Genomic DNA, 24372 nt, shown 5'->3' with positions numbered 1-24372 from the left:
CCTGTGCAAAGGTAATACGTCAACTAGAACATACTGTCAAAGACAATGACACGTCCGTCCCCTCCACAGGGCTGGGTGTGATCTCCAAAACACACATGGTTACACTCTGTGCTCGGAGCATCACCATGATGATGGTAATTAAGGTCATTACCACAGAAACAAGCGTAGCCTGACTCCATGCCGGCAAGCTGAAAGAAAACACACAAGAATACAGAAATAATCAGAAACCTCGTATTTCTCTAATGCCAGTGTAATTCCAAGTGTTTTGGAAATCGGAAAAGCAAGTGAAATACAATGGATATTATTGATTTTGCCCTTTTACCAAGCCTGTACACTCAAGCGGATACAAGTGATTACACCTAGAAAGGCCAAAATAGTTTTTTATGCTGAGTCATTTGATTCATTGTTAGGACATTTTAAAAACTAAAACAAGTCAGGACAAAATTCACACACACACACAAAAAAAAAGATTATGCAAAGTATGTTTGAGCCTTCAGGCCCATGGCAATATTCTGTAAATTGTCTTCAAAACAAAATGTTTTTTTGTTCAGTTTAATTTGTGCAGTTTCATAAACGCTTATGAAGCTTGGCATGATGAGTGGAAACAATTCCACTAATTAAGGAGGACATTCTTGGACTATAATATAAGGGTCAAATTCACAAAATCAGTCTATTACTGTAAAGCTAAAAATAATTTAAGTATTTAGACATCATGGTATCATGTAGTACTAGGCTTTAATTTATGCTAATTAAAACTATATTACTGTAAATTTGTTACTGTAATATAGTAAAAAACAAAAAGAAAAAAAAAAGTACTGTTTTAAAGTAAAGAGAATCTGATGAGAATTACCATTGTGAATAATGGGAATTACAAAAAAAAAAAAAAAAAAAAACAAAAAAAAACTCAAAAGTACTGTAATAAGAGTCTTGGAAAAAAAAATGTGCTTCATTTAAAAAAATAGGCTTCATTTTCTATGCAAACTATAATCGATTTTAGGGTGCAATTTGACCTGCACAAGTATTTGTGAGAACCACCAATAATTCTAAACTTCTCCACTTTGGATCAACTGAATTCTATATTAATGGGCCAACAGTTAAGCTAGTGAACTTTATTAGATGGAAGATGTGTGTCTAACAAAACTCCTTAATCATGGTAAAATCACTGTAACGTATATCCTCATGTGACTTATTGCATTATTCTACATCTTGCAATTGATAGCTGCATTTCCAATTCGTACCTTGTATCTTTGGTTACGGCAGAAGCTGATGCAGTTTTGAATGGTGAGTTTATTGGAGGTCTGGTAGCCTCCGGATAGAGGGGTCGGATCGCCGCTGTCTTTAAAACAGCCCAGATTACCAGGCACTAAGAGAGGGATATAGACAGAGACAGAGCATCAAACATTTAACATATTATTAACTGTAATATGTTTATTTACACAGGTAACAACAAACATTTGCTGGAAAACAGAGGTGGCGTAGGTGTATTGGGGCATTATGCCAATGTAAAGGGATAGAAACATCAGATACAATTAAATGTTGTAACACAAACACACTTGCAAATGTTTCCTCTACTGGTAAATAGTCTGGAAATGTGTCTTAAAGACTGTGGTGTTTTATGAACTATTGCTCAACTACACTACACACACTACATAACAACTACATGCACAAGTACCATGGAGTGAACAGTGTGAGATATATATTTTTTTTTTTTCACCCAATTTGGAATGCCCAATTCCCTATGCGCTTTTAAGTCCTCATGGTCGCGTAGTGATTCGCCTCAATCTGGGTAGCAGAGGACGAATCCCAGTTGCCTCCACATCTGAGACCGCCAACCCGCGCACCTTATCACGTGGCTTGTTGAGCGCATTGCCACGGAGACATAGCGTGTGTGGAGGCTACACGCCATCCACCGCGGCAACCACGCTCAACTCACCACGTGCTCCACCAAGACCGAACCACATTATAGTGACCACGAGGAGGTTACCCCATGTGACTCTACCCTCCCTAGCAACCGGGCCAATTTGGTTGCTTAGGAGACCTGGCTGGAGTCACTCAGCACACCCTGGGATTTGAACTAGCAAACTAGTTAACTCCAGGGGTGGTAGCCAGCGTCTTTTACGACTGAGCTACCCAGGTCCCTTACAGTGTGAGATCTGAGAGTGCTGTATGTGACTAAACATCATCCTAAGGGAATATACAGATGGATTCTGGGACTTTTGTAATTATGAACTGAATAAGGTCCCAGGGTGAGAGAACAGGGAGGTCAAAATGAGAGAAAGAGAGACAGAGGGTGTTGGAATCTAGAAAATGTTTGAATGTTCATGCAAGCCTCCCAAAGTATGTGTGTGATTGTCTAAATAACTTCCCATGCCCGGTTCATTTAACGAACCAGATAGCTTTCAGTTGTGTTTGATATAATGGCAAGTGATTTCTAGTACCAAATTAGCAATTTAGCATTAATACTCAAGGATAAGGTGTTGGAGTGATGGCTGCTGGAAATGGGGCCTGTCTAGATTTGATCAAAAATGACTTTTTTCAAATAGTGATGGTGCTGTTTTTTACATCAGTAATGTCCTGACTATACTTTGTGATCAGTTGAATGACAGTTTGGTGAATTAAAATACCAATTTCCTTCCAAAACAGCAAAATCTGAACATTATTTAAAACTTTTGGCCGCCAGTATATTATTATTACTATTATTACTATTATTTGACATAACATCATGTATAATGCTACCAAAACAACTTAATATTTAATCCTCAATGAAGTATTCATCTTTGATTAAGAAAAGTTATATTTTTTAATGTACAATCAATTATACAGCAGCTACGTTAACTCAGCGCATGAATACAGCAAGTGATGTCGAAAGATGTTATCCGCAACCTCTGATTTAAAGTCAGTTTTGACGTTTCACTAATAGTTATTGATTGGATTTGACTTTAGGAAACTGATCCTAGACCAGCAGTTATGGCCCGCTTTATCCCGGAGAAGAAGCTGGAAGCAACAAATTCTCTATGTGTGAGCGGAGGTCTTAACCAATCAAATGCTCTTGTGTACGTAGGAAGCATGAAAGCCGAATGCTGCACCTAAAAATTAGGACATTGATTTGCGAGATAATACACATTTATTAGTTTTGATGTGGGGATTTTGTGTGTGTGTGAAGGAAAACTGGTTTGCCAATATACAGTAACAGTTGGCTTACTTATTCAATTGAGCATGCTCTAACGTTCGTTTGAGGGTGCACCCCTGTAGAACCGGGCCTGACTTTCTCTGCTTCAGGCCACCCTGTCTTGTCCTGCCTTGCCATGTTTGGAATTACATACTACAAAACAACACTTACTATTTCTGCAGAAGGTATACTGTGCATATAATGCACATTGTCTATACATGTAGGTATGGAGTACCCAGATGACCTACTATATTTGTCAAAATGTGTTGTATACAACTAAAACACACTGCAAGGAAATCTGTATCCCACAATAGAGTGCAACAGTCTGGTTTCGAATTGAAAATCCCATTATTTTTTTCCTTAGGAGAATTGATCTTTAATGATCACTTGTAAACCTTTAAAGACATACCTACTTTGAGCGCCATGGTTGTTATCTACACTTATAATCAACAACTTTGAATTAAAAGTTGTATATTTTTCAGTCGTTTTTTAAATTAGATTACGCCATTTGCAATGCTTAAAAACGGTAAGTACACGTCTTGTATCTTGGTCTTTTTGTCCGATATTCAAATAATTCTTTGCTTCAAATCAAAGTTTCTATAATGTTGTAATTCACCTCTGAGCTGGTTGGTTTGGTTCATGGCTTGTAACTTTTATGAAGTCCTTTCTGAAGTCCTTATGGAAAAATTTAATGGGAAAAATACTTTCGGAACGAAGATGGCTGAAAAAGTGGGCACTGTTGTGCTCTATGCAACATGCTTGACTTGACCTTCCGTTTCCAGTGTGACTGAACTGGAAGTAAACGCTGGAAGTAATATTTTTCAGATCTCTTTCTTGATGCATTTTTGACCAAACTGACAATTATTAAGACATTTTTTTTTATTTTTTTTTTTTCAAACAATTGGATTAAAAATGCAAAACAACTTGTATTTCAGAAATTAAAACTTGCAGAATTAACCATGTTGGTAATGACAACATTGTAGCATACTAGTGTTTGAAACATGTGTCATTGCAATTTAGGGCTGTTTCACATATTAATACATAGTAGGCAGTGTTTAGTATGCAGTCATCAGAACTCTAGTATTCCATTCTGAGCACAGCCATAGTTTTGGTAAATTACTGATACCATTTCATTGGGCATTTGGTGTTTGCCCAAAGTAAGAGCCAATGGCAAAACACACCCATATCTCACATACCTGCCCTTTTTATACAATAAATGAATGGATGATTTGGGTAAATTAGAGTGAATGTGCATGTATCTGTGCTATCGGAAGGGTCTTTAAGAGCCATTTTGATGACAGTGTATGATAAATAGTGAAAGAGAAAGGTCTGATTGCAGACTGGTGGTAAGTATTAACAGACACCCTCTCAGACACTCTACTCCATAAAACCCCAAGTATACATCTCAATGCAAGTCAGAACTCGCACTGCCCTTTTTCCACTCGCTGGATACAAAGAAAAGTTTTGTTTTCAAAGGGATACACACTTGGTCTGACTCAGGCCACACACACACACACACACACACACACACACATTCTATCTCTCTGTGTCTGTGTAAAATATTCTTTACAGAAATACATGATGCTGCAGCAGTTGCAAAAAGCTTTATTGACAGTGACATTATAGAAGGGAGCGTCTGATCAACGTGTCAATGTGTCACAATTACAAAGAGCAAATGTCAGCTGTAAAGAAACTATTTCAAAGCCATATTCTAAACTTTAATTTTTTCCCCTGAAGGCCACTTATAACGTTAGTCACGGTTTCTTGCTGCAAAAACAGTTGGAATTTATATTTTATGACCATTTTCCACCTTTTCTCTGACCCTTGGAATTAAACAGGCTATTTTTGTTACTGTACGTTTAAGACTTCTGAAGACTTCTATATGTAAATGACCTCTGTTATGATTGGCTAACCTCAATGCACAAGCATATTTCAAATTGTCGTTCATCAAGACAGGCCAGGTTGCCGCTGTGGTACTGGTTTTGGTATGTTTTAACTGTGAGGCATTTCTTCAGTGTGAATCATAGCTTTTGTCCTGCCACAATTGTGGCGACATTTAGTGACGATGCAGTTCCGAGGTGAAATGCCCAAAGAGCGGAGCTAAAAGCGAGTTACATTTTCTCCCAAACATATTAGGTTTTAAAAGTAAATTCTCTATTAAGTTTTAAATCAACAAAACCTACCTCCCTACCCTAAATCCTAAACCTAACTGATAGTGTCATACAAAGCAAATGCGGGGTAAAAAATGCAATTGCTGAAATAATCTTGTCATTTTGTGGTGCTTCTATGACACTTTTGACGTGTTGACTTGCGTGCTCTTAAAGACCCATACCGCAGTCCATTGCATTACAAGTGCGATGATCAGTTGAGCTACCGCACAATTTGATGGCATTTGAACAAGCTTTTAAATGTAGTTGATTATGTAATGCAAACATTAAAATGTATCGGCTTACAAGTCCTGCGCTACAGTACAAGTGTTTTGATGTCATAAGATAGTATTGTGTGAAGGACAGAGTGAAAAGTAAGTGTTTATTAACTGATAATCTGCCCTTTTACTTGTGATTTGTGTAAAAGGAAATAAAAGTCATTGTTTTAGTGCCGCTAGTGCTCAGATCACCACGACACTGCCGTGATGCATACAACGAGCCACATTTTGTTTTGCCAAAGTCTAGGTATAGTAACATGTTTCTATGAGACCAGGTTGCCGAAATCCCACTTCACCTACAGTAATTGTATATTAAACATTCTCTCATATCAACCATCACATATTTTCTGATAAGCTCTGTCATGTCGTGCCGCATGTTTGCTTTCAATGTGGACGAACAAATTACTTGTCACTGGAAACTTGGTTTAGGACATAGGAATATACAGTTGAAGTCAGAAGTTTACATACAACTTAGCCAAATACATTTAAACTCAGTTTTTCACAATTCCTTACATTTAATCGTAGAAAACATTCCCTGTCTTAGGTCAGTTAGGATCACTACTTTATTTTAAGAATGTGAAAGAATTTCAGATTTTATTCCTTTCATCACATTCCCAGTGGGTCAGAAGTTTACATGCACTTTGTTAGTATTTGATAACTTGGGTCAAACATTTTGGGTAGCCTTCCACAAGCTTCTCACAATAAGTTGCTGGAATTTTGGCCCATTCCTCCAGACAGAACTGGTGTAACTGAGTAAGGTTTGTTGACCTCCTTGCTTGCTCGCACATGCTTTTTAGTTCTGCCTACAAATTGTCTACTGGATTAAGGTCAGGGCTTTGTGATGGCCACTCCAGTATCTTGACTTTGTTGTCCTTAAGCCATTTTACAACAACTTTAGAGGTATGCTTGGGGTCATTGTGCATCTGGAAGACCCATTTGCAAAAGAGTTTTAACTTCCTGGCTTATGTTTTGAGATGTTGCTTCAATATATCCACATAATTTTCCTTCCTAATGATGCCATCTATTTTGTGAAGTGCACCAAAAGCATCCCCACAACATGATGCTGCCACCCCCATGATTCATGGTTGGGATGGTGTTATTCGACAAGCCTCACCCTTTTTCCTCCAAACATATTGATGGTCATAATGGCCAAACAGTTCAATTTTTGATTCATTTGACCAGAGGACATTTCTCCAAAAAGTAAGATCTTTGTCCCCATGTGCACCTGCAAACTGTAGTCTGGCTTTTTTTATGGTGGTTTTGGAGCAGTGGCTTCTTCCTTGCTGAGCAGCCTTTCAGGTTATGTTGATATAGGACTCGTTTTACTGTGGATATAGACACTTGTCTACCTGTTTCCTCCAGCATCTTCACAAGGTCCTTTGCTGTTGTTCTGGGATTGATTTGCAATTTTTGCACCAAACTTCACTTATCTCTAGGAGACAGAATGCGTCTCCTTCCTGAGTGGTATGATGGCTGCATAGTCCCATGGTGTTCATACTTGGGTACTATTGTTTGTACAGATGAACGCGGTACCTTCAGGCATTTGGAAATTGCTCCCAAGGATGAACCAGACTTGTGAAGGTCCGCAATTGTTTTTCTGAGGTCTTGGCTGATTTCTTTTGATTTTCCTATGAAAATGAGGCACTTAAAATACATCTACAGGTACACCTCCAATTCAGTACACCTCTTATCAGAAGCTAATTGGCTAGTTGTCTAAAGGCTTGACATCATTTTCTGGAATTTTCCAAGCTGCTTAAAGGCACAGTTAAGTTAGTTTATGTAAACTTCTGACCCATTGGAATTGTGATATAGTCAGTTATAAGTGAAACAATCTGTCTGTAAATAATTGTTGGAAAAATTACTTGTGTTATGCACAAAGCAGATGTCCTAAACGACTTGCCAAAACTATAGTTTGCTAATATTAAATCTGTGAAGTGGTTAAAAAATTAGTTTAAATGGCTGTATGTGCATAAGTGTGTGTAAACATCTGACTTCAACTGTATGTATACATTGTACGTAACACTCTTTTATTTCAAAAGAGCCAGACAAATCCTTCTTTCCATTGTATTTTCGCTTTGACTGAATTAATCAAAATGACAATAACAAATGTGAAGAGCCTTGGGTAGACTACAGAGATGTTCACCAGGCAATGATTTTGCAAACCCAACAACGTTCCTTCTTCTCTAAACACAGACATGTACAATATAATCCACTGTCTGTTCCTCACATTAATCAGCGTAAATAAAACACCACAAACTGCCCTGGCGTGTGTTCCTCCCCTTCATAAATCTGGCACAGTGTCCACATGAGTGGTGTAAAGTCAAACACAGGCCTGTTCTAGTGGACATTTTCAGAAGATGATCCATTGCTGTCTGTGAGGAATTTCTAGGTGGAATTTTAATGGAAGACTGCAATGTAATTATGATCGTTAGATCGAAGACAAAAGCCTTAATTACACTGATATGCTTTTAAAGTGAATAGAAACTCATTTTTCACTCTCAAATGCCTGGAGAGAAGGGGAAAGAGAGAGAGAAATTCTCTTGGCTGTTCTTTCATCACTTCAACAAGCTATTAACTTAAAGGGACAGTTCACCCAAAAACAGTTTATTGAGTCAGTGAGTTGAACTCAAGAACATGATCAGTCCGATTGTCCGAGTCAAGACTTCTCTCGTGAACGTGCCAGCCGGGTGGATGTCAAGAGTTTCAGTGAATAATAACTTAAAATTTCAGTCTGTTCCTCACACAAAGCTATTGCATGACTTCCGAAGAGTTAGAATACAGTGCACGATTCCTATTAACCACTTTTATGATACTTCAATGGTGCTTTTGCATCTTTATTGTAGCTTGAAAACTACAATATCGGTCATCGTAACTGCATGGAAATGAGTGACCAATACATTCTTTAAAATGTTTTCCTTTGGTGTTCCAAGGAAGAAAGAAATTCGTACAGTTCCTTAATTGCACTAATACGGTTTTAAAGTGAACAGAAACTCGCCTGGAGAGAAGGGGAAAAAAGAGAGAATTTCTCTTGGCCAGTCCTTCGCCACCACTTCAATGGCAGAAGCTCTAAAGTTAAAAGCAGGACGTTGTTGCTCTCCAAGGCTCATGCACGATTAAAGACTGCAGGTATTCTGCTTTTGACAGAGTGATTGTACTTTACCATCAATTTATATGTCTTTAAACTCTCATCACGCGCAGGGTTTCCTTCCCCCTGCACAAAAGAGCTAATCTTTCTCACCGACACAGCTGGTCCGACTGTGCTGTGTTTTTAGGCAATGGCATGTTTTTCAGTTAACCTACCTCAAAAAACTTCAAAAGCATTAACCACAACATACCTTGTTCAATAAAGAAAAGAAAAATGTGCTAAACAAGCCTAACAATTGCAAATATCCTTGCTTTAAAAGTAATACAATCAACTTCAAAATGTATGGTGGAATTTGAAGATTTAATAAACACTTGTCTGGCAAACATGTTGTGCTTATGTGCCTCTTTTAGACTGGCTTGCATTCGATGAAGTTTAGAGAGAGTCCAATTCATGCAGTCAGTCAAAACACAGATGAACTACAACAGATCAAGATGATGGAGTTCATTTTAATACAAACTGATCCCAAGTGGGTTTGTTTAAAAAAATGTGACTCAAAGTAAATATCAATGGCAATGCATAAATAAAAATGAACTATTTAAAGAAGACATATTCTAAACATTTGTTAATTTAATATTTTTTTCCTTTCAGTCCACTTAACTGCTTCGCACTTACGATCAAACCTGTGCTATTACATTACACTGAAAAAAATGACAAGGACGAGTAAATTAGGACAGAACTTACATTTTTGGGTAAACCATCTCTTTAAGGATTCTTACACCAAAAAAAAAAAAAAAAGAAAAAAAAAAACCTATACATTTTTTAACCGTTTTCAAACAAGATACTTTTGCTACTGCGCTTTAAGAGTTCTGTATGTAAATAACCTCTGTTCTGATTGGCTAACCTCTGCATACCTTACATGAAAGAAGTAAAAACTGTACCTCATTCAGTCAAGACATGCTAAACAAGGCTTACAATTGCAAATACCCTTGCTTTAAAAGTAATATAATCAACTTCAAAGTGTACAGTGCAATTTAAAGATTTTATAAGGCACTTGGCTGGCAAACCTGATAGCATTACGTGTGTTAATGTGCCTCTATTCGACTGGCTTGCATCCAGATATGGCTTTCATGAAACACAAATTCACAATGAAAAGATGCAAGACACACACACACACACACACACACACACACACACACACACAAACACACAAATACATTTTTTCAAAACCCTTCATCTGCACTCATAGCATAGAATTTGGGTCTTAAATTAAACACAGTTGGGAATGTGTCTGCTAAAATGCATACAATTATTAAATACTTAATAAAAACAACCTGTGATGTTTGATATGTAGGCCTATGATGAAATATAGTAGTCTATTCATTGTTGTCTTACATAACTTTCCAATGTTGCTGGTTCAATCAGTATTAAGGGTGGTCCAGGAACAGTGATGACAACTGTACCCTTAAGCAAAGCTCTTGAGTTTGTTTACTGTAAATCAATTTGGGGGGAATGCGTTTGATAAATGGGATAATAACAAAGAGACAAGACTCACTTTACTTTGAAGTACTGGTTATCGGCATACACCGTTACAGTCAATACGGCAGATTACGATCTCAGACTAGCTTTGCCAAGTTCCAATCTTTTGAAAAATGCCTGTAATCATATCATACTACAAGTCATTTAACAGGCATTGAAGATTATCAGAGAGCAAAAGTTACGTTTTTTAAAGTGCTAGAGATTCAGCACATAAATAAGACCCTGTGACCCATCCTGACCATACACAACCAACCAGTAATGTCAGATTTTAAAACCAAACCCAACCTGAATTTGCTCAGTCTTTTTTTATTTCCCCACACAAATGCATGGATTCATCCACTGACAACAGCTTGCTAAGCTCTGACTCACCTCCCTTGATTTCCCTTGTGCCTCTCCTCCTCAAAAAAACATTTGGACACCTCGGTCAGATGCTGAAACATGCTCAAGGATGAACACCCCCCCACCCCCCACCTGGTTCAACGAAGATAACCAGTTACCCATTCTTAAGATCAAAATCCCCTCCCTCCCTCCATAAAGATCGCATTCAAGTACTGCCCCTAGGCATTGCTCTAGCCCTGAATGATTTTAATCTAGCCACAAATGTTTTTTCAGAACTGCCCAGATTATTGGTTCTCAGTAATATGTTATTTCATAAAGATGGCTTGCTGACTGGGTAAAACCTTTTAAAATATTTTTTCACCTGTTTAAAATCAGAAATAGTGAATCCTGACTAACAAATGTATCAGATTTTTTTGAGTCAATTCTTTTCAATGAATTTATAAAACGGACTGAATAGGTTTGCGTTTCACTCAGACAGATTCCCATATAGGATAACTCCTATAGGATATAGGGGAGGTTTCTTACTCAATAAAACAGTAAAGTGATACTTCAAAACACAGATAACAAACCAAAATGATGAATCAAAAATCATTAATTATCGGCAATTATTACACGGCTCTCTGGAATACTCGATTCTGATTGGTCAATGGCACCATCCAGCGGTCAGATATTGCTCTGTAATAACCGCACATACGGGGATTTAGACATATCAGACCGCTTTGTGGCGGGGTCCTGATCACCCTGTCGGAGTTTCTTGTGCGATAACAACTGGCTGACTGTACATTATCCCTTACTAACGCTCTTCCAATTCCACTGTCATCTTCGAAAACTCTTAACAATAACCATAGTCTCTGGCCTTATATTGCACATCATCTCAGCCGTGGTGACTCATTTGTGCTTTCCAAAATGTACACTTTCATTACTACTACAGGGTTTGATGGGGTGATGCAAGAGTAACTGATGAGTCTTTAGTTAGGTGAAGCATAGAAGCAGACATAATAGCATTCAAATGGAGAGAAAGAGAGCGAGGAATAAGGAAGAAACACCCAGATAACAAACATAACAACATCAAACGGTGCAGTTCTTGGTTATTGCACTTGGCAGAACAAAGAACGAGAGGGCTTCTGAGAGGGCTTCTCTCGCTCTCTCTTATTCTCTCTGTGTTATTAAAATAAGGTAATTACAGACATAAATTCAGATGACATCTGGGGTGTGTTTTGTTCCCTCCTTTTTGCAGAGGATAGTGGGTGTTTCCTTTTTTTCCAAAATACATTCATAAGTTCTTTGGTGTGCCACACCCTGCAAAGTTTGCCAGGAACACTTTTAGCTCAGAGCTGAGATACAGTTGAGGGAAGGAGGGGGTGAAATAATAAAGACACACTCTTGTTATTGCTAATAACACAGTCTGTCTTTTTGATAATTTTTAAACAATGTGATTTCATCTGTGGCTGCTTACTGAACTAAACTCATTAATGTGAAGGTAAAATGAGGTAAAATAAATAAAATAATACAATAAACTAATAATAATGATACAATCTGGAACAGAGAGAAGTATAATTCCCTATGTGTGTGTGTGTGTGTGTGTGTGTGTGTGTGTGTGTGTGAGAGAGACTGTGACAGTGCAGACAGATGGAAAAAATGCTTTGTGTATAAACGGCCCCTTAGGCAACTGCCCCACTATTCTGTATTGGTTTGAAAGCTCATTTTTCAGTTTCCTGATGTCATAGTTTTCCAAAGTATGCATTATGGAGAGCGTTTTCGAAAGTCTCAGTTTTTGGTGGATACAAATGCCGTTCCAGTGTGGATGAGAAGTGTAAACATAGCAAAATCAATGAGTTTTCAAACAAAAACGTATTAGTGTGAATGTGGCATTAAAGGAATGTTCCGGGTTCAACATTACGAAGTTGAACAATTGGCTATAACTTTACACAGAAAGGTTAGTAAATGATTATAATCTATGTCTTGCTGCTGTTTTTGTATTGTTTTTGTATTGTTGTACACTGGAAGCTCCTGTCACCAAGACAAATTCCTTGTATGTGTAAGCATACTTGGCAATAAAGCTGATTCTGATACTTTTGAAACAGTGAGTATTTTAATGTTCAAAAATTGGCACCTATTCACTTCTGTGAGTGCCTCACTGTGACCTCGATTTTTGCTTTTTTTTTTTTAAGTAAAGGAGGAATGAGTGTAAATACATTTTTGTGGTAATCAACATTGTCACAAATGCTTTCGATTGAGTTCAACTTGTATTGACCTGGAACATTCCTTTAAGGCGCAGTCACACATTCCTTTGTGCGGCAAAATTTCGTGGTGAAGAAGGTGTGGACAGATGTTAAGAGCGTGTAAAATAACCCAAAAAAAAGAATTGCCAAACAGCCTCTTTTTAATGCTGCACTTTATACTCTGTGAGAGTGAAGTTAAAAAGAAACTCACCGCTAAAATAATATCCTTGTACATTGTGAATATTCAGTGTAGTTATGTATGATGCACCACCCACACAGAGGTCACTGCCAAATCAAGCAACTTCTTATTGGTCAATGTGCCGATTTCACCTGTTAAATGTTCACCAAACTTGAACTCCACGTGATCTCCGCGAAAGGAAATTTTTCACCACCGGAAGTCCATTGTGTGGAATTCCCTATCACGCAGATTCCCACTGAGATGACTGTATTTCGCCTGAGGAATTTCACTGTGCAAAGGTATATGTGCGACCGTGCCTTAAGTGTGTTAAAATGACAACAGCCAACTTTAGAATGTTTGAAATGTTTGTTGCCATTTGTTGGAGCAGTTTAAACTAGCCATAACGTGAAATCCACATACACAAGAAAATTCCATTTTGTCTATGAAAATGCCGTTAATAATAGTGAATAGGGAGGTGGACTTTTAAGATGAGACCCCTGAGACTAACCAAGTGTCCAGAGGTTGACCAAAAAAATAAGCAAGCACTTAATCTCCTACTCTTTACAAGAGGAGTCCAGGGATTTTTAATGATCACAGAGAGTCAGGACCTTGGTTTAACATCTCATCCAAAAGATGGTGCCTTTTTACAGTATAGTGTCCTCATCACTAAACTGGGGCGTTAGGACCCACACAGACCGTAGGGTGAGTACCCCCTGCTGGCCTCACTAACACCTCTCCCAGCAGCAACCTTAGTTTTTCCCCCATGAGGTCTCCCATCCAGGTACTGACAGGCTCAACCCTGCTTAGCTTCAGTGGGTAACCAGGCGAGAACTGCAGGGTGATAGAGTGGCTGTTGGCTGATGGTGTGTGGTAATTCATTTAGATAAACATCCAACTAATCAACAAATTTTTTGGACAACTACTCAACTAGTAAAACTGAAAAGTCGAGCAAGCCCTAAAGCACACACATAGAACTACCTCGCACCAAAACTACAGGCTTACACAACAGACGCATTCTTCTGGCTGCTGCAAAACAAATTAATTAACTCGTCTACAGTCGTGTCAACACCTAGTGCACCAATGTTACCTTAGATCCTGCCTTGGGGACACACAGTGCTGTTTGGGTAGAAGACACCAGCGCTTCACATTTGGGTGTAAAATACCTATGAAAAGACTATATGAAGCGTTTAAGGTTTGGTGATTTGTTGGTGAATCATTAAAAAAAAATGAGTCCTCACATCCTCTTTTCTGCTTTGGGATCTGCTTGTCTATCATTAATTCAGACAATAAAGTTCCTGTTTTAGCAGCCGCCTCCCTGATACAGGCACACTTATCCAGCCCAGCTTACATGTGTTTTGGTTTAACTTTTTTTTTGTTTTTTTGTTTTTTTTACAGTTAAGACAGCTGGATCTGCTTCGGAGTGAAATTAATTTGTTGACGTTGTGGATCATTCCATTAAAAACAGACTATTAATACGTTTTCATTTTTTTGCTCGAGGGAAATTGACAGTGTAGCTATATTTATGAAGCAAGCGTTTCTGATGGAGGTTTTCTTTGTGTTATGATGCACTTTATCCACAGCCCATGGACCAAACTTTTCAAAGCTCTACAAAGCAAGCATTTTATCTGAAAAAATATTAATGTGAATTAAAGGGATAGTTCACCCAAAAATGAAAATTCTCTCATCATTTACTCACCCTCATGCCATCCCAGATGTGTATAACTTTCTTTCAGAGGATAGGGATTTAACCACTGGAGTCTTATGGATTACTTTTATGCTCTGTTTATGTGCATTTTGAACTTTCAGAATTTTGGCACCCATTCAATTTCATTGTATGGACCTACAGAGATATTCTTCTAAAAATCTTCATTTGTTTTCTGCAGGAGAAATAAAGTCATACAAATCTGGGGTGGTATGAGGGTGAGTAAATGATGAGAGAATTTTCATTTTTGGGTGAACAATCCCTTTAAGTAGCTAAAATATACATTTTTGCCATTATAATATGGATACATTTGCATTCAATTGTCATTAAAAAAAATATTTTCTTTATTAAGTAGTTCTCAATTTAGTTTTTCAATGCCTGCTTGTGTAAGTGTATGTTTTATTATGATATATTAACTTTACAGTCTTAAGAAAAACTTTTAAACAAAAATGTAAGTGTAGCACCACACACTGAACAGCAGAGATTTAGACTGTGAGAGGGGCTGTGAATAAAAAAAAAAAAACAAGTCAACAAGGCCATTACGAACATCTTGAGCATAAATCTTGAGTTGGAGTGCGACATGCAAAGAACACAAACAATACCATCAGCTTTTTAACAGGGTACACATGGGCCCTTCTGCGCAACTTCACGCCATACTTTCCCATGTTGTGCATCCGTGAGGCCTCGAGCATATTGCATTAGTTGTGCCTGAGGCAGTGTTGCGACACAATCAAGTTTGAATCGGTTATTCTTTCACTGCCATGGTCTTCAGGGAGCGATTGCAAGCTTAATTAAAGATGGATGGAGGTGTTCTGAATAGAAATAGAGTTATTAAAGTGTTTCAGACCCCAGATGAGAGAAACAACAGTAATTAACAATGAAAAAAGTGTTACATATCTCATCTCTCAACCCTTGACGGACCTGTCCAGGGTCATGAGGTACAACAACCCGAAGAATGGGGAGAAACAGAAGGAAATATAACAATAGAATCTGTCTTAGATCTCCCAAAACACAAACGTGTCCATTAACATCTGCTGAGTGGGGAAAAAGGAAATGCCCTTTCGTGCTTAGTTAATAAGATAAAGGATCTTATTTTAAGAAAAATTATATGTATTAGGTCTGGCTAAGCCAGTCATTAGCTGAATGACATAATAATAGAGTGTAATGTAAACTTAAAAGTTTGAACATTCTAAACCTTTATTTAAAGCAAAAATTATTGCATTTTTTTTTTTTTTGTGTGTGTGTGAGTGTGTAGTTTATGCATAGAAGCAATGAACTACACATCCGATGAAGCATTGTGAATGATGTTATCAATTTAAAAACAACAATAAAATGTACAACTACCAAACTTACCATCACTGATTATAATTTTTGAAAATGTTAAAATATATACTAGAGATGCAGCAATGTATCAACCAAATATTTGTACAGTATCGGCAAATAAAAGCAGTTATCTACACTATCAGAAACTTACTGATTGTTTAAAAATAGCCGAAAACAGCCAATAAACCTGTGCTTCACAATCTCTGAGCTTATGGAAGGTCTGTCTAGAAAGATGTATATGTAATTATTAAATTTTACTTATCTGTAATGGAGGCATGCTAAAGAGCAAATCCAAACAGAACTGTGATCTAACGATCACACACATCTGAGCATAATCATTGACAAAAAACAAACAAACAAAAAAACACCTTTTTTTGCTGTTGCTATTCCCTTTAGGTAAATAACCTATCAGTGAGGAATGCATCCAGTTCTCATAGAAACAGACAGGTGAGTCTGTAAACAGTGGAGCCTTTGAAGGAGAGAGGGAGAGAGAGAGAGAGAAGGAAGAAACTGTATCATTCTAGGTCACTTGCCCTGTTATTACCAGCCAAATAATTTGGCACTCAACTTATGTTTTGAACATTCGCAGATATGCTGTAAGACAGCTAACCACCCTTAAAGCACTACCTAAAACATTTTAAAGGTGAAGTGTGTCATTTCTTCTGTTAAAATACTCTATACTATCCCAGCTCATTTGCAGAGGCAACTATAAGTAAACCATTGGTAGGTTCTCCCAAAAAGTGTAAACACTGTGGCTCTGTAACCCTATCAAAACATTGCTGTGTTTGTTCCTGACCGGCATGAAACTGCAACAATAGCTCAAACATTGGTGTGAGTTTGGGGTGGGACTATCTGTTTTTGGTCAACCAATGGAAGATGAAGGGAGTGTTCAAGAAGCAAAGTCAGTGGGTGTGGCCATGAAGTTTTGGTATTTTCACTCAAACATGCGCAAAGTCTAGGCACAAGTGGGTTGGCGAAATTGCGTGCACACTTAATTTGGAGGTTCTTCTCCGGTTATTGCACCCACTGTCTGCATCCTATTATATATTCCATTCCCTGTCAAGCATTGATAACATTCAGGAGAAGTTGGTAGTGTAAATGGGCTGAATGCAACGAATTAGAAGAATGGAAATATGGACTTGTGTTTTTTTGAGCATTAACTGCGTCCTTGTTGAATGTCAGGCATATTTTTATGACGCCCCTTATAGGACTAATTGGATGTAGGTCCGTTAAATTACAGAGAATGTAAGTATAATTAATCATTTTGATCTATTGACGCACAAATCATGGCTAGTATTAACATGGTTAGTGTTTGTCAGTGTTTGCTCCACTGTATTTTCAGAGTTTGGAAATGAACTTTATTACCACCTGCTTGTGCAATCTCTAAACTGAAAATGTAGGAACTGAGATTAAACTTTGCACCAAGAATAGACATGGCTCTTAGACATCTTAGTGCAATTAATTATTTCTCAGGAATATAGTAAATTGTGCCACTTCATTAACATACAATACAACCACAGTTTGCGTGCATACACTCACAGATAGCACAAACACTCCCACCCATGGCCAGTTGCATTTCGCGCTGGTACAAAAAATTGTGCTTAGAATTAGCACTCTCACGAAATTTGGATAAGACATAGCACACGGTCGTGACGCGTAGCACTGAGTCTTGCACCGTCAAGAATATGAGCCCTAAAAGCATGATTTTAGCATGATAAAATCGCTTACTAACCTTATCTCTGTAAAGTTATATCCAATTTTTCATTCAATATTATCCAGTTTATGGACTGGCCCCATTCACTTCTATTGCAAGTGTATTACTGCAACTACATATATGAGGCACACCTGTCTACCCCTTTCCACATGTTCCTTCTACAAGATATGAACATGTTAAGAAGATATCACCTGATCCTTCATCTGCAGTGTACTAGCCACCAGCATACTGACTAATGCGCTCTGCAGGTGGAAACAGCTTACACAAAGGTTGCAATTATAAAGCTAAACTAAGATCACTGTTGGCAGATACTGTGCATCATCTTAGAAAACGTTTATCCAATATGTGTTATTGCCTCAGCAAATTTGAACAGGCGGAGTCACGTGACGCCATACGAGGAGTGGACGTGTGAATGATGAGCTCTGCGCACTTTGCTAGTTTTTAATTCTTTTTATGTCATAAACCGGTGAGATTTGATACACCCTGCTACATATCTGTTCTTTGAAGTCAACATGCCAAAGAATTCAAAATCCTCAGGCTCTGGAGATATTAAAAGACAATTACGTGCTCAAGCTGATACCTCAGACAGGCCCACAGACCAGGGACTCGGTTTGGATGGTGCGTGGGAGAAATTCAACATCAACTGTCCAACATGTCTGTGATGCTGACGAAAGTTGTTGCTGACTTAGAGGATCTTGCTGTAATACATAAATCGATTACTGCGATGGAAATTAAATTCTCTGAGTTGGTTACAAGAATTGGGGACATCGAGAGATGGATCGATTATCTGGAGTCATCGGAGAAGGAATTAGCTAATCCACTAGCCAAGATATCCGCTACCAAGGAACACGTTTGGGAAAAACAGGAGGATTTGGAGAATCATAATCGGCGAAACAACGTCCAAATTGTTGGAATTCCTGAGCATGAAGAAGGCAGAGATATGGTGAAATGCCTAGACGAGCTCTTCCCAAGTCTGCTCAACATAACAGGCCACAATCTGGAAATCGAGCGAGCTCACAGATTGGCCGATGGAGACAGGCCCCAATCAATTCTGGCCAAATTTCTGAGATCATCCGGTAAAGATCGCGTGTTGCGTGAGACGAGGAGCAAAGGAAAGCTTTCTTGGAAGAATCACAGCATTTTCTTGTTCCCAGACTTTGCGAATTCGACAAGAGGGAAACGTGATCGATTCAAGGAATGCAAGAAATTCTTACATCAACATGGAATGTGGTCTTTCTAATTTTATTTTTGACACAATCTATTTTTTTCTAATATGTCAAAATGTCAAATGTTAATATGAGTGGATTGTCTCTCTCCACGTGGAATGTGAATGGGTTGGGGCACCCTATAAAAGGAAGGAAGGTTATTTATTTTCATTCCACGTGGAGAAAGACCACATTCCAACATTAGTGCCACAGTCAGACCCCAAACTTCCCCCAGAACCAAACAAACAGAAAAAAATTAGGAAGAGTCATTATTGTTTTAGCAAAAATTCAGGGGCAAAGCTTGATTTTGGCTAATATTTACACACCTAACACTGATGGTCGGGGCTTTTTTTTATAGATCTGGAAGGGATGTTGCAAGCTGCTGGCCTTTATTTGTAATGGTAAGCATCTCAGATTACATTTCAATATGTTACATAGGCCAACTGACAAAGGTGGGCTAGGCCTACCCAAGATTTTGTTTTATTATTATGCATTCGGTCTCAGACATTTGGCTCATTGGTCGCTTCCACCTGAGAGAGCCCCTCCCTGGTTTCATATTGAACAGGAAGTCCTTGCCCCTATTTCGCCATTGCAAAGCCTTTCTATCAAACTAACCGGAGAAGTTAAGTCACATCCCGTTATCTTGCATTTGCACCTGGTTTGGACAAAAGTGTCCAGAGTGTTTAATTCGGACATTTATTTAAATGTTGCCTCAAGCATATGGCTGAACCCTAAATTATGTATTAATAAGTCCCCTTTTAGTTGGTCAGAGTGGATTGTGTGGGGGGTTACTACACTCAGTGACCTATGAGAGTGGAGTGTTGAGATCTTTTGAGAATTTGGTTCAACATTTTGGGATTCCCATATCTCAGTTTTATAGGTATTTACAGTTGCGCCACCTGCTCTGTATTCTCCCCCCCCCCCCCCAAAAAAAAGCGGCAGACACTTTGGGAGAGGTGATTACTGCTTTTGGAAAAGGTCATGAGGTAGTGTATTACTCCCTGCTAATTCAGAGTTGGGGGATGGAGCTTTAACTTCTATCAAGAGATTATGGGAGAAAGATTTGAACTTGGTATTGGAGGAAGGAGTGTGGGCTAGGATTCTAAAAAATGTCAAGTCGAGACATCTAGAGATGCAAGGGTTCGCCTTATGCATTTTAAGATTTTACATAGATTTTATTGGACCTCCTCTAGATTATATAGGCTTGGTCTTAAGACACACCCACCTGCTGGCAATGCCAATCGGAAGTTGGAGACACAACCCGTGTCTTTTGGGGGTGTGTTAAGATTCAAGATTTTTGGTTGAGGGTTCAGAGTTATTTGTGTGACGTTTTGGGAACTTTTTTTACTTTGCCCCAGATTTTGTATTTTGGGCGATGGGGCGGTCATAAATTTGGGGGACAAATATATAAAAAATTGGGTTCTGACTAGTATTATAATTGGCAGACAAATTATTTTAAGCGGTTGGAAGTCGGACGAAGCGCCATCATATCCGGAGTGGTGTGCGGAGATGGGGAGGGTGGCAGCTTTTGAGGAGGTGGGAGGTAGAAGGCTGGGGTTTGGGGACTTGTTTATTAGAAAGTGGGGTAGGTATTTGCCAGTTTTGGGGGACTCTCGTGGAAGGTATGGGGAGAGAGAAGTTTAGTTTAATTACGTATGTTTATTATATTTATTTATTTATTTATTTTTTGGTATGTTTGTTTGTGTGTGTATTATTTTATGTGACCACGGGGGTGTTCGTTGGGGGTAAGGGTGGGGTTGGTGTTTGGGGAGGGATATATTAGTGGGGGTTAAAAGTTAAATGTTGATTCGGTGTGTATAAGTTGTGTTTTTTCTTTGAATCAATAAAACATTTTAATAAAAAAATAAATAAAAATAATAATTTTTTGAAAAGGCAAATGGTGTTAGCCAGGGCTCAAGCATTAGCAGATGCTCTTAACATTTAAACCAACCTTTGACAAATAAAAATCAACAAACAACTTACATTCAGTCAAGGTATTATGCAAATCAGGTAATGGCACAAACAGGAACGCAACACAAACATGGCAACAGAATTAGTGCTGATCTCAATTTGCACGGCAAAAATGGACAGCTGAAGTCTTTCAGCAAAAACAAAACACATTAAAAATTAACAAACAAGGAAGAAAATCCCTTTCATAAGTGTAATTTTGCAGTTGACAGCATGCCTATAGGAGATTGAGACAAGTTCTGTTCTTTCATTCGCCGATCATTTCATCCTAAGTAACAAATAGGAAAAAAGACCTCAGGTGCATGGACGCGTGTCGTTTGTGATGCTACAATGGCACCGACTGCTTTCTGATTTTACAGCAGCCTGTAGCTAAAAGGTCCAACAAATCATCCTGCTTTTATTGCCAGTATTGTGGGCATCTTTGCTTTAGGGCACCACCCTGCCACCCAAGACCGACCCCATGATATCTAAGCTGAAACAGGAGTGTGCATTGGGCTGTACTTGATAGGGGCCATACCCTGAGAGCTGATGGGAATATGAGACACGCCGCAACGAGATGGGTTACAACTAGTACGCACATACACAGACACATTTACGGTAAACAAGGCTCAACTCAGTGAGCATAACACAGAAGACAACTGGCTGGGACAAAAGCTGTCCTAAATTTGCCCGCCAATAGATGGGAGCTTTACTCAGGCTCAGAGATAAAAGGCATCCAGACAGATTAATGTGTATTCATGTGTGTGGCATTTCCGTGAAATAGGTCAGCAAGTGTAATTGTGTTGGCCTGTGTGCAGGTCTCTTGTTTGTTGAACTGGAGATGAAAAAGGATGAGTAAAGTTAATATCATGCACTAAATCCCTGAGATGAGCTATAAAACAATCTGTGAGCAGCAGCACATAATTATGATGCAGTAGCTGTGATTGAAAACCATCATTATCAAAGGGACAGTTCACCCAAAAATGAAAATTCTCTCATCATTTACTCCAATGCCATCTCAGATATGTATGAGTTTCTTTCTTCTGCTGAACACATATATGGATTTTTAGAAGAATATCTCAGCTCAGTAGGTCCATTCAATGGAAGTAAATATATCACACAAAGGCAGCATAAAAGTAATCCATAAAACTCCAGTGGTTAAATCATTCTTCTAAAGAAGAAGAATGTGAAAGTGAAAGTGGAGATTTATGGTAAAAAAAGGGCTTAAATATTGATCTGTTTCTCACACACACCTATCATATCACTTATGAAGATACTGATTTAACCACTGGAGTCTTATGGATAAGTCAAAGCAGACACCATATTTTAAGCAAACGAAAATAAGATGAGGAAAAACTGCAGTACAGTCTATTCAAAATCAGCCGAAAAAGGTTGTAAATTCTGCTTTCCAAAAAACTTTCTAGTGGATGAAAAACAATGGGTGGTGAAAATTACAGTCACCGAGCACTTTATTAGGAACACCTGTACACCTACTTATTCATGCGATTATCTAATTAGCCAATTGCATGCAAGCAGTGCAATGCATAAAATCATGCAGATACAGATCAGGAGCTTCAGTTAATTTTCACATCAACCATCAGAATGGGGAAAAAATTTGATCTCAGTGATTTCGACCGTGGCATGATTTTTGGTGCCAGATGGCCTGGTTTGAGTATTTCTGTAAATGCTGATCTCCTGGGATTTTCATGCACAACAGTCTCTAGAATTTACTCAGAATGGTGCTTGTTGATGAGAGAGGTCAATGGAGAATGGTCAGACTGGTATGAGCTGACAGAAAGCCTGCGGTAATTTAGATAACCCCTCAGTACAATTGCAGTTAGCAGAATAGCATCTCAGACTGCACAACACGTCGAACCTTGAGGCGAATGGGCTACAACAGCAGAAGACCACGCTGGGCACTTTATTAGGACCATAGTGTTCCTAATAAAGTGCTCAGTGAGTGTAGACATGACCTTGACATCTTTAATCAACTTCTATCCCCCACAGCTTTGTTTTCATTAGCATTAAATTAAATGTGCTGTCTACTCTAACTAAGGTCTTTTATCATGTTAATTGAGCTTCTTCCATGTTTTTGCAATTTACCAAAATATGTCTTTTACATTTATACATTTACTTGTCTTGATCTTACTAATAGGATGTCCTGGTGCTGCATGCCACAGCTGTTGAGCGCTGTATTCACACACCCCGTGCTGTGATACTGTGTGTCAGCTCTTGTTTATGGGGTGTGATTAGTGTGGTGAGATGAAACTGAAGAGAAGGGGCTATCAGATTACACACACACACATTCTCTCTCTTTCTCTGCCTGTACAGTAGAAAACATGCTTAGTGGGATTACACAAATTTGATTGACAGGAAAATGAGTTTGCACTCGTATACGCATGCACACACACATCTGCCCTCGAGACGTGCACAGAAAGACTTATTCATTAATACTCAGCCAAAGAAAGAGAAAGAATTTTCTATTGATTCTATGAACAATGTTGATTATAGTTTAGAAAACGTGAATTATCAATGTTGAGGTAATACAGATCTAAAAGTTTTGTGGTGCACACATACCTTTAAATACACATAGACACACAAACTTGTGTACGCTCTCTGGGTGGAGAACGCAAAAACATCAAGTGCTGACAGGAAACACAAAAGTATCTGTGCATGCTGGGACAGTGTGATTTTTGATGGAACAATTACAGTCAATTTTCCTTCCAAAATAGTTCTGAAAATGTTTTGCATTTCATAACTTTAGTTTCATAATCATGATGATGGGAACCTACAGATTGTTTTTGTTTTTCACCAAGTTGCTTTCTTTATGTGCTCTTCGGTTTTTCTAAAGCCAACACCAGACTTTTAGCGTGCAAAATTATTTTGAATTCAATATCCAATTACATCGGCAACCCCTGGGCTGAGGGATCGGTGAATACTCTTGCTTTAGTGATTTTACATTGAAAATTAAATTAATTTATTTAAAAAACTTAAATCAAATACATTTCTAAATTCAAACTGCACTCCAAATGAAATGAAAAAGCAAATAAAATAATGAAGTGATCAAAAAAATAATATATATATAAGTAACCACCTTTCCATTTACTGTCAGGCAAGTATCCGTCTAAACATGCAGGTGGAAAATTACTTACACAAATTAAGACATAAAAACAATTATAAATGTAAAAATAATCATTATGATGGTAATAATCACTGAAATATAAATCATGGTTCGTGGTGAACGTGTTTTTGTATTATTTTATGTTGTAATCACAGATGTATAGGCTGCAGAGTTGTGGTCACAATGAACTGCTCTGTGGAAATAAAGGGAACTGAACTCAAAGCACCTCCTGAGCTGAGATGTCTGAGGTCATTTGCAGCACTCATAGATGATACTGTTCTTGCAAAAAAATTCAGAAAACAGAAACAAAGAAAGAGTGAGAACCTTTTACATGCACGTGTTCCACAAGACTGCACGCCTCCGTACAAACAGCGTGTCATACATGCGCATAGACGTCTTTTCTGTC

General features: G+C 38.3%; 1 protein-coding gene across 2 annotated transcripts in view; it reads right to left on the bottom strand.

The window, feature by feature from the left end:
* Positions 1–24372, bottom strand: part of LOC127437044 (kremen protein 1-like) — a 94120-nt gene that overhangs the window by 14054 nt on the left and 55694 nt on the right. For both annotated transcript variants that reach the window (XM_051691692.1, XM_051691698.1), the window contains exons 4-5: positions 1239–1363; positions 35–188 (exon numbers count right to left, since the gene is read on the bottom strand). In XM_051691692.1, the coding sequence (XP_051547652.1) occupies positions 35–188; positions 1239–1363 (279 nt within the window). The remainder of the gene's footprint in view (positions 1–34; positions 189–1238; positions 1364–24372) is intronic.

Source organism: Myxocyprinus asiaticus, chromosome 4 (assembly GCF_019703515.2).
Source record: "Myxocyprinus asiaticus isolate MX2 ecotype Aquarium Trade chromosome 4, UBuf_Myxa_2, whole genome shotgun sequence".
NCBI lineage: Eukaryota > Metazoa > Chordata > Actinopteri > Cypriniformes > Catostomidae > Myxocyprinus > Myxocyprinus asiaticus.
The sequence above is the reverse complement of the archived record's forward strand: the minus strand, read 5'-3'. Positions and strand labels throughout refer to the sequence as shown.